The 12,444-nt window shown below is 36.8% G+C and overlaps 1 protein-coding gene across 12 annotated transcripts in view; it reads right to left on the reverse strand.

The window, feature by feature from the left end:
- Positions 1 to 12,444, reverse strand: part of USP6NL (USP6 N-terminal like) — a 151,410-nt gene that overhangs the window by 110,820 nt on the left and 28,146 nt on the right. Inside the window, exon 1 of one of the 12 annotated variants that reach the window (XM_054521915.2) lies at positions 4,265 to 9,233. The exons of the other annotated variants lie outside the window; for them this stretch is intronic. Coding sequence (XP_054377890.1) covers positions 4,265 to 4,337 — 73 coding nt within the window. The 5' untranslated portion in view covers positions 4,338 to 9,233. Of the gene's footprint in view, positions 1 to 4,264; positions 9,234 to 12,444 lie in introns of those variants that run through there. 12 annotated transcript variants of the gene reach the window in all.

Consider the following 12,444-nt stretch of genomic DNA (forward strand, 5'->3'; position numbering starts at 1 on the left):
ATGACAATCTTAACCATCTAAAACACAGCTAAAAAAACAGAATGGAAGTAGAAATGTTCAGTAAGTCAAATCAACAAATGTACTGCAATTAACATTTATTGGTCAATTTAATAAATATAACCTTCATGTATAGAATTTTTAAAGTGTAGTAATAGAAGCAAAAGCAAAATGCTAAGAGAATATAAAGAAAGAAATTATTCAATCTAACCTAGAGAGGTGAGGGGAGAACGAGTCAGGGAACATGCTTTTTGGCAGGAGTGGCACTGGAACCTGAAGGCTGATCGATAAGGAATGTGACTGCTGGAGAAGGAGGGAAAAACTCGCCATCCAGATGGAGCAGCACATTTGGGAAGCAGCAAGTATTCTGATGTAGCTGGCACAGAGGGTGCGTGGAGAGATTCAGTGATACAGCCAGAAATACCGCATAGGTTAAGCCCGAATTCTAGGTTTTATGGCAAATTGTTTCAGAAAGCTATTTCAGACAGCAATGGAGGGGTGGCACACAGAGTTAAATGATCATGCTTCTCGCCTCCTCCCCCTATCACCCTAAGAGAATTTCCAAACGTCTTTACACGGATTCTTCATGTTTGGGCACCCGCGTCACCTATTTTCTTGCCATACTTAACAATTTGCAGTTTTCCCAACACACTGTACCCTCTCTTATCTTCATGACTCTTCCTTTGGGATGATCACACAAACTCTCTCTTTCCCTAAGCTAGCTAGCTAGCCTTTATGCATGCTTTCAGACTTGGCTCAACTGAGAGCATCAGTCACCTCATCAAACAATTTAATTCCTTCAGTCCTCTCATCCTCAAATGAGGGAAAGTTAAGAGGGTCTGTTAAGTACCTCCCCGCTTGAGGTTCCATGACCTTGTCTACTATAATGCCTGTCATACCACTGTAATCACTGACTTTTGTCATGACCACTTGCATCTGAGCTCCTTGAGAATACATCTCTACGCCCTTGCATCTAAGATGCAGCAAGTATTCAATATATGTTTATTGAATAAAATGAATGAGGAGGCTACTGTCATAATCTAGAGGAAAAGTACGAAGGAATGAACATGGAAATGAAAAAAGGTCATGACAGATACCAAAGCTCCTATGTCTTAAAAACAAGAGAGACCTTCAAGGCCCTTATTCAAAATCTACTCTTACTTTAGTATTAATTTTAATAACCTTGGTCATTCGGTTCTCTAACCTACAAAAAATGCAAAATGAAGAATTTGAATTAAGAAAAATTCAATCATATTTAGCATACTTCTGTTTAACAAGACAGAGAAACATGCACTGTTTTTCAAAAGTTTTAATTCAAATAAACATGAGGCTTTTAAAGGAGAAAAGCAGATCTTCAGTAACACACAGCTCTTATGATTACATTTACGCCTTACACACATCTGAAGAGATGGTGTGGCTTTACTTTTCAGTCGGCTCGATGGTGTCTCACGAAGTGGAGCTTGGCCCTAGAGATGCAGGCTAATGAGGACATTTGAAGGGAAAACTGTGAAAGTTTGTTTTTCCAATTTGCATAGTTATCACTCGTCCCATCCTTTTCCCTGGTCCACCAGGTTACACTGTCTTAACTCTGCCCATGACAGCCTCATGTCAAAACACACTAACCCACTAGACTATGTTGCCTAACTACACAAACACTTATTAGACAAGACTGTCTTAACAAATGCATATTACACCATTCATCTATTCTTTCATTCATTTTATAATTTCCCTCCCTCCCCAAAATAATTCTTTTTTTTTTTTTTTTTTTGAGACAAAGTTTCACTCTTGTTGCCCAAGCTGGAGTGCAATGGCGCAATCTCAGCTCACCGCAACCTCTGCCTCCTGGGTTCAAGCGATTCTCCTGCCTCAGCCTCCCGAGTAGCTGGGATTACAGGCATGCACCACCACGCCCGGCTAATTTTGTGGTTTTTTTAGTAGAGACGGTTTCTCCATGTTCGTCAGGCTGGTCTCGAAATCCCAACCTCAGGTGATCTGCCCACCTCGGCCTCCCAAAGTGCTGGGATTACAGACATAAGCCACCGTGCCCGGCCCCCAAAATAATTTTTAACCATATCCTTGACTCTTACTTAGCATAAGTTTGTTTCCATCTCATACCAAGGAAAACTATTTGATAAAAAACTTCTCTCAAACCATTTATCATAATTTTATCCCCAACTTTGATACTTCCAGGATAATTTTCTCTTCACAAATCAATTTTTTATACTCTATTTACAATATTAATATGAATACAATACTTAGAAATGCTACATTCTGTCTACATCCATCCAAATTCATATCATATTTTAAAGAACTGAATTTTTTTTTAAAAACTCTCTTCTTAAGGGTCAGTGTTTTATATTTGTCCGTATGACTTTTTTTTTCAAAGAGTCTGTCATTATGAAAAATTGGTAAAATGTAACAATATTCGGCAAGAGGATAAAATAGTAAATCGGTTAATGATTAAGAACACTATTAGAAGAGGTTTGAAAAAGCAAGCTTCTATGAAAAAGATCTATGTATATACTTCCTGTTTTTCACAAAAAAAACTGTCTGAAAAATTTTAAACAAAAGTCTGAGAACAAAAGCCATTCTACTACTTTAATATACTACTACTACTACCACTACTTTAATATAATAAGATATAAGTTATCTTATTTAATATATAATTATCTTTTGGTAGTATTTTTTATATATCCACATGATGTTTCCCGTAATATATGAGATATATCTATATATATGCATTTTAAAAGGCACAAAAATTATTATTCTTTTCCCTGGGTATATTCCAAATAACTATGATTGTGAATGAAAACAAAAACTAAAAAAAATTCCAATAAAAACTTCTGACTGTAAAGGTCAAACTACATAAACCTGACATTTTCAAACAGATGAGATTAAATTAACTAATTTATATTCTCTGGAAGTAGTAAAAGCTATTTTCTTTAAATACCTAATTGTTAGAATCCTGCTATTTAGAGATGAGAATGTAGTTTTCTATTTCAGAAGGGGAGCAGAAATAAAGTAGAAAGCAAGAGATAAATAACTGTAAAGTATCCTAAATAATACTGCCACATTTTCAAAGGTAAATGACAACAGTCTCTGCTTTTTGAGATGCATATCTGTTCACTTAAATACCACATTCTTCCACAAAATGAAAAAAAAAAAAAAAGACACGATATCTAAGATTACTTTCAGCTCTAATATTCTTTATATGGTTGACTATTTTATGTATCACAATTCACACTATCATGCTAAATCATTTTACATAAGACTTATGGAATCTCATAAGCTTTACTTTAAAACAGATTATATCACATTAAAGAAAAAATATAATCTACATTTTATATCATCTGAGTTATATGTACACTCTTCAAATCATATAAAGATAGAATGCTTAATACATGTGAATGCTTACATGTGAAAAGGCTGATATATCAATTTGCCAACTGATTTTATACCATAATTTAGTGAAATTGCCAATATAGTCAACTGAGTTGATGGCCTGTGATTTTTGAAAATCAATTCCTAATTATCATTTTAGAAATGTACTATTTTAAATGCTTAAAAAGTAAAATATATAAGTATATCTTTAAATATGTATCTACATTAGCTCATTTAAGATCTGTAAGTTAGACATGCAATTTTAAAATGTTTTCAAAAATGTATTTCAGCATATTCTAGACACATGCTATGAATATAAGACTTTTTAATATCAATAACATTGATTAAACATATAATCATAAACAGAATTATTCACTAAAAAAGGCAATAAAATCTACTATTCATTGGCTAAATTCATATTTATAACTATTATTTTATCAGCTATTCACACAAATAAAAATCGTCTAGTTCTTATGTTCTAACATAGCCAGAATCCTAGCTTGTTCTCTTCTGATGTCTGCTATGAATATTTATATTTTAAAATTAAAAGAAATGAGGATTACAAAAATTATTCTTCTACCTCCAAAATACATAATGCAAGAGGATCTTTAAAACATGAAAAGTACTATTACAGCAGCAATGCAATAACCTCCCCTTACTCTGAACCTCTTAATAATATCCCCCTAATTTTTGTTCAAAAACAGTAATAATGAGGCATGTTAACAATTATGCCATTACCTGATCCTTTTCAGATACCATAATATATCAGATATGCAAAAGCATACACGGAAACTCAAAACCCCTTTTTATAGCACATCCTTGGGTCGATACTTAGCAAAATCTGAGTGCCTTGAAAGTGCTTGATTGTTCATTCTGCTAATCCTACCTTCCTTCACTGTGGCTGCTTTTTGCCTTGATGGTGTCACCAGCTCCTTTACAATCTGCAAGACTTGAATCATTGCTAGTTAACAAGCCAAAGACTCCAGCTGCTTCCTCTAGAAATCCAACAGGTTTCATCACCAGCAGCTCATTTCTGCTTTCAGAAAGCTCAAGCATGAACACAGTTCAACTTCAGAGAAATGAATGCTTTGCCTAGCTATTCATGAAGGCTCTGAAGCAGTTAATAAGAAACAACGAAAGGATAGGCTGTATCTTCTTGAAATGATGGATTCAAAGTGATTTCAGCACATGTGAAAGCCCCATCCTCAAAGTCCAAAATGTATTACTATGCACAGCCTTAACTAGTTATAAACAAAACAAAACAAAATGTGGGTAATCTTCTGTAAATCACTAAGCAAAGTGAAAACATTTTCTCACAAAAGCCATGACAGAAAAAATAAAGTGCTCTGCTATAAATTCTCACACAGTGCATCACAGATGCTATGTGCAAGTTTTTAAGTAGTCAACCAAAATACCCTGCACTGTCGAAAGCCTTAATACTTTTTTCCAATTTCTCAAAAACCTTATATTTGAAACAGAAAATAAAATGTGGATAAAAATAAAATCTATCTTGCTAACTCTAAGCTCCCAGATTTGCATAAAAGATATGGTGCCTCAAAAATATCCTATAAATTCCTTGTCCTCCTCCTCACATATACACCTCTGACATCCCAGTCCATGAATAGAAGTCTAAATTCACATGCACACTAGAAATTCCTATAGGAGTCTGTAAATTCAATGGTCTCAACATCCAGCGGCATGGACCAGATAATTTCAAAACAAGTATAACCACTGCTCCTTCCATATGATGTTTAACAGCCAAGTTGTAACAAATGCTGAATTAATATTTAATATCTTTGTTATATGTTCCATTTATCCCATAGCAGCCCTTCTCAAAGTAAACCTACAGAGTTAACTGAAAGAGAAAAATGACATTCAGGTGAACATGGCTAAATGCTATGTCTATTAAACTGATTCCCCACCAGCAATTTGTTCCTCTTACTGTACTGCCAATTTTCCTCTCCTATTTTTCTTTCCTTCCCATGAATTATTTTGACATTTTTAACATATCACAAAATATCAGATCCCAGAGCAAATCAGAGGCAGTTCCTTTGCCTTCAGACAGTTAAAGGCTTGTTATTTCCCCATTTTTCAGCTGGACAACTAAGCACAGTGAATCAACCAAGGTTACAAGTAAACCGACCCAAAAATCAGCCTTCTGCTTTCTCTCCAGCAAGCACCGTCTGTAAAAATGTCTAGTTTTAAAATTCAAGGTGAAGTTTTCAGCTCTTCAGACACGACGCGCTACAACACGTACATATATATCACCCATAATGTATGCTCCATATGGGTGTTAGGTTCAGAAATCAGTGCTCCAAGCCATGACAGTGAGCAAATACTTGGAAAAGGAGGACGAAACAGGACCACGCTCCTAATTCCCTATTATCTTTAAAGAACATGTTCGTACTCACAAACTAAATCGAAGTAAGAGTTCAGATGGGTCAAAGACTAAGTTTTAAACCTCAAGTCAAAACTGTGATCTTGAATCCTTCTGAAGATGTAAATTTAAACAAATAAAAGTAGAAATCTAACTCCTCAATTCAAGTTTCCCCAGTTCTTTCTGTGCCTCATCCCACTTCCTAGGGCAGTTTGGGACGCGTAGTAAGTGTTAAGTATCTACTGCCTTTGTTTTCCAATCATGTTTCCAGCTCCTGAGAAATTACTTCCTCTTTTCTGGAGAAGATCTTTGGAAGGTACTGTTTTGACAGGTAACTTTCCTCTCTCCCAGTCTTTCTCTTTCTGCAAGGAAGGAGATATGCAGGACATTAACCTCTCAGTCAACTATTTCCTCCATACCTGGCCAGGGAAGAGAGGAGTATCTAAATTCATGTCTCATAAATTTCAATCATCATCTTCCTTATCTCACTGGTATTATCACTGGTTTTGAAAATGAAAATCACATAGCAATCACTCTGAACACACTGGTTCACTACTGTCAATGCTTAGCTTCTGCTAAGCAATCAATAGCTTTTTCTTGTTTCTCTCATTTTTCATCACACATTGCATCAGTAAGAATATCTGATCACATACTCTGATATATGTAACTGAGCTGAACTCTTTAAAATGCCAAAGTCATAGAAGACAAAGAGAGACTGAGGAAGTGTTACAGATTAATCAAGTCAGGATAACAAAACACAAAACAGGATCCCAGATTAGATAGTCGGCCAAAAAGGGTGAGGGGAAATATGGGACATTTTGGGAGAAGAGGTGAAATTTGAATATAGTCTATAGATTTATCAGTTAATTTCCTAACTATGACCACTGCACTGTAGTTATGTAACAGAACATCTTGGATTTCAGGATATATACTCCAAAATCGTTAAGGGTAAATACTTCAACTCACTCTCTAACACTTCAGGAAAAAAAAAAAAAAAAAAGCAATAATATTAACACAGGATGAGAAAACAAATGTCATAAAATGTTAACACTGGGGAAATCCAGGTAAAAGAATATGAGAATTGTCTATGCTATTCTTGCAACATTTTCCTAAGTCAGAAATTATTTCAAAATAAAAAATTAGATCCTGACTCACTCTCTCTGGAGTGTACCCAGAAGAGGCATGGTGGAGCAGTGGGACAACACAGGTGGATCTTCTCACTTCAGTATTTTATCCCACTGGTCAATTCCCTCCATGCCATGATCTGAATGTCTAAGTTCCCCCAAAATTCCTGTGTTAAACTTAACCCCCAAGGTGATGGTATCATGAAGCAGGACCTTTGAGAGCTGATTAAATCACGGGAGCAGAGCTTTCATTAATGGGCTTAGTGCCCTTACAAGAGGTAATCCCAGAGAGCTGCCCTGCCTTTCCACCACGTGAGGAGAAGCTAGAAGGCGCCATCTATGAACCAGAAAGCAGGCCCCCAACAGACATTAAATCTGCCAGTGCCTTGATCTTGGACTTTCCAGCCTCCAGAACTGTAAGAAATAAATTTATATTGTTTATAAGCTATCCAGCTTATGATATTTTGTTAGAACAGCCCAAACAATAACACAAGTGCTATATCCCATTGGTTAATTTGACTGTAACTTCATAATAAGTCCTGATATCTAATAGAAAAAAATCCTCCCTCTCTGATATTATTTAGAAATGTCCTAGCTACTTTTGGCTCTTTACCTTTCCACCCTTTCCATATAAAATTTAAAATCACCTAATGAGTTCCCTGGTAAGCCTGATTGCAATTTGATTTGAGTTTCATTGTTCTACATGTCAACTAGGTAGAAATGATATTTTTCGGATACAAAGTTTTCCTGTACAAAAAACATGGTATATTTCTCTATTTCTAGGTCCTCCTAAAATCCTTTTTTAAAAATATATAATTTTCCTTTAGAATTCTTTTTTTTTTTTTTTTTTTATGGAGTCTCACTCTGTCGCCCAGGCTGGAGTAGTGGCGCGATCTCGGCTCACTGCAAGCTCCGCCTCCTGAGTTCACGCCATTCTCCTGCCTCAGCCTCCCAAGCAGCTGGGACTACAGGCGCCTGCCACCACGCCAGATGCCAGGCTAATTTTTTTATATTTTTAATAGAAATGGGGTTTCACCATGTTAGCCAGGATGGTCTCGATCTCCTGACCTCGTGACCATCTGCCTCAGCCTCCCAAAGTGCTGAGATTACAGGTGGGAGCCACCACGCCTAGCCTGGAATTCTTACATATCTTTCATTAGATTTATTTCTATTTTTTCTGATACTATTGAAAACGGAGTCTCTTAATTTTTCACTGCTGATACATAAGCATGCAACTAACTTCTGTACATTAGTTGTTTGTTTTTTTTGTTTGTTTGTTTTGGGGGGGGGACAGAGTCTCGCTCTGTCAGCCAAGCTGGAGTGCAATGGCACGATCTCGGCTCACTGCAACCTCCGCCTCCCGGGTTCAAGCAATCCTCCTGCCTCAGCCTCCCGAGTAGCTAGGATTACAGGTGCCTTGCCACCACACCTAATCTTTGTATTTTTAGTAAAAACAGGGTTTCACCATGTTGGTTGGCCAGGCTGGTCTCGAACTCGTGACCTCAGGTGATCTGCCCGCCTCGGCCCCCCGAAGTACTGGGATTACAGGTGTGAGCCACCAGGCCAAAGTGCTGAGATTACAGGCGTGAGCCACCGTGCCTGGCCTTGTACCTTAGTACCTGTAGCTATATTGTTAACATCTTCCTTATTTCTAACACTTTATCTGTAAATTCTTCTGGTTTTCTCTACCTAATAATAATATTACCCGTATTTTTTGTTTCTTTTTTCTTTTTCTGAGACAGAGTCTCACTCTGTCGTCCAGGCTGGAGTGCCGTGGCACAATCCTCACTGCAACCTCTGCCTCCCAGGCTCAAGTGATCCTCCCACCTCAGCCTCCCAAGTAGCTGGGACCACCAGCTACTCAGGGTGTGCCACCACGCACAGCTAATTTTTTATATTCTTTATAGAGACAGGGTTTCACTATGTTGCCGAGGCTGGTCTGGAACTCCTGAGCTCAAGCAATCCGCCCGCCTCAGCCTCCCAAAGTGCTGGGATTATAAGCATGAGCCACCACATCCAACCTCATCTGTAATTTATGAACAATTCATTTCCTCCTTCCGATCCTTATACTTCTAATCCATTTTTCTTGTTTTACTGCACTGGCTAAGACCATCAATACAATCTTTAATAGAAGTGGTTCTAACCGGCACACTTTTCTACTTTTTTAATTTTAAAGGGATGCTTTCAACATTTTCCAATTTAAGATGATGCTTGCTTTAAGCCTTTTATAGATACTCTATCAGGCTACTCAAGAGGCAAAGGCGGAAGGATCCCTTGAGCCCAGGAGTTTGAGGCTGCAATGAGCTATGATTGCACCACTGCACTCCAGCTCTAGCCTGGGCAACACAGTGAGACTCCATCTCTAAAAAAAAATAAATAAAAATTATTTTTTAAAATTTTTAAAGAATTCAGATATAGACACCCTTCATCAGGTTAGGGAAATCCCCTTCCATTCCTGATTTAGCAGAGTGATTTGAGAATGTTATTTTTAAATGTCAATACTTATAATACAATATATGAAAATATCATCCTTTGTAACTACAGAATTTAAAAGCTACAATAAAAACCTTTCTATTTCAACTTAAAAACCTGAGGGATCAGTTTATCTCATTTTACTAGGTACTTGCTAGGTACATGCAGTGATGTGCCACATCTCGTTTATACCAGCTCGCTGGTAGCCTGAAGTTTTCAAATTGGCTGTGGTGGGTGTTTTTATACCACAGAAATTAGCAAACACTACAATCAGGGTTTTCTCCCTCCCACACTCCCCAGTAGCTGGTTGTTAAACATTTCCCAGCACAACACTGGATGCAGGGGGAAAAAAAGTTTGAAGATCCTGTAAGTAATATTTACATTCATTCAACAAGCATTCATTGAGCATTTACTATGTGCTAGGTAGGCACTGGGAATTAGAGACTTAAGACGCTCATAACCAAGAAGAATGTGCTAAGTGGCAAAGTAGCACTAAAATCAATTTTGAGTTGACAGGGCAGGTTGCAATACAGAATCAGGAAACAGGCAATGTAACATCAGAATACCATGTGGAAAAATCTTTCAAACCACAAATTAATAATCACTCCCCTGTCTAAAAACATTAATGGCTTTACATTTGCACCCAGATAAGTTTAAATTCCTTAGCATAGAGTGTGGCCTCATTTATAATATAGTCCCCATCTATCACTGCAGACACGATTCCTGAAGTTTCTTGCCAGTACTACTTCAATTACACGCAGTGGGCACATGACACTTTCCTCCATTCCCTGAATACAACACCATTGCCTTTGTATATTCCATACCCCCTGCCTACAGGAACTTCCCCATTTTCTCTACTCAGATTTTCAAGACCTAATTTTTGTTATCTCCTTAAAGAGGTCTTCCCAATCTTCTCAGGGCATTAATTAGCTGTTCCCTCTCTCCCCATACCTACAACACCCTATACATACCTAAATCTATCAGAACACTTATCCCAGTGAATTTTAGCTGTTTACAAGTTACCTTCCTGCCCCAGACCATGTCCCTCATGGGGGAGATAGACTAGATCTGCGGTCTGCAAACATTTTCTATAAAAGCTAGATAGTAAATGTTTTCTATTTTGTGAGCCATGTGGTCACTGTTTTAACTACTCAACTCTGCTATTGTACAATACACATAGACAATATACATATGAATGTGAGTCCAAATATGACCCATAGGCTGTAGTTTGCAGACTACAAACCACCAGTGGGGAGTGGGGAGGCAGCGATGTCTAAAGACATTTTTGACTGTCACAACAGGAAGTGGGGTACTATGGCATCTAGTGCATAGAAGCCAAAGACTCTAGTTAACATCCTACAATTTACAGAACAGCCTCCACAAGAATTATCTAGCCCCAAAAGTCAATAGTGATGAGTCGACAAACCCTGCCCCAGACCATGTCCCTCATGGATAGTGACCTTGTCCTCAGTAACATCTGAAGCTTTCCTATTATAGCTTTAGACTCATTAGTTGTTATTTAATAAAGATTTGGGTATATCAATAGTTAAACAATAGAATTTCTAAAAATTTCCTAATTAGACAAATCAAAATCATGATCTACATTTTGGCAGAAAGAATCAAAAGCCTTAACCTTTTGCATACTATCTGAACCGTAATATTATGACAGTAATTTTATATTAACAAATATAATCATGCACACAAATTTAGTTACAAGGATGTTTGCAATGTGTATTATTTATAATTGCAAAAAAATAGGAAATAATCGAAATGTCCGACAACAAGAACTTAATAAAGTTTCAGTGAGTGTACACCATGGAATACTAGATGGCATTAAAAAAATTGCATTCTAGACAAGTGATTGTCAATCTGCAGTGAAATCACCTGGGGAGTTTCAAACGACTGATGCCTGAACCCATCCACAGGGACTGTGACTTCATTGTCCTAGGGTACAGCCTGGGCACCACAAAGTTTAAAAGCTCCCCTAAATGATCCTAACCTTCAGCCACGATTCAGAACCACTGTTCTAGAAGAATGACATAGGAAAAGCTAACTATAAATGACTATGTAAACACGAAAGGTATAAAATATCATGATTTCACTCGTCAGATGGATGGATCCATGGAGGGATGAATGGATGAATGACGAACGGATAGATGATGGATGGATGGATGGATGGATGGATGGATGGATGGATGGGGGAGGCACACAAAGGAAAAATATCAAAATCTTGTTTGGCCCTAAATATAAAAAGTACAAGAGAACTGGTATAATTCTAAAGCAAAATTGTACTACTATTCCGAGCAAATAATGTTATAAGTAATCCAAACCAACACCCTAGACTCTTAAAGAATTACAAATTAATAGGTCTCTATTTTCTTCTGTCAATACACATCTCTAATAGTTTTTCTTATTATAATAATAATGCATGTTCACTATAGAAAAATAAGAATCTAACACTAAGCCAAAAGAAAATAAAAATTGTCTTAGGTCCCGCACTACTGACAATCTTTTAGACTTCCTTTGTACTTTTTTGTTACTGATTTTACAAAAATGAGGTACTATTATGCATATTCTTTTGGAACTAACGTGTTTTCACACGTTCATATGTGTCATCAACATCATTTTTATGTAAAAAACACAGACAAGAATATTTGGACTCTGCTCTAAGCCTACAAATTCTTTTGATCATATGAATAACAACCCAGCATCTTTTCATTCTTGGCAATGATTCAGACTTTTTTTAACCCACTTTTCAGAAAACTTTTTTGGCTTTCCTGGAAATACATTTCAGAATTGAACTACTGTCATCCTTTTCAGAACATGTAGATAAATGAGATGAAAAAAATGTGAGAGATTATTTTATTGTAACAAACATAATCTGTAAATATTCAAGATGTCCACTGGCCTGAAAATATAAAGAGACTGTAGGATATTAAACTATAAACCATTTCTAACTCCTCTCTCTTTTTTGGGTTAAGAAATCAGTTAATAGACTTCATTTCCTTCATTTCTTTGTCATTCTACTTAAGTTTGGTTTTTGTTTGTTTGTTTGTTTTTTTGTTTTTGAGACGGAGTCTCACTCTGTCGCCC

The sequence above is a fragment of the Pongo abelii genome, chromosome 8 (assembly GCF_028885655.2).
Source record: "Pongo abelii isolate AG06213 chromosome 8, NHGRI_mPonAbe1-v2.0_pri, whole genome shotgun sequence".
Classification (NCBI taxonomy): Eukaryota; Metazoa; Chordata; class Mammalia; order Primates; family Hominidae; genus Pongo; species Pongo abelii.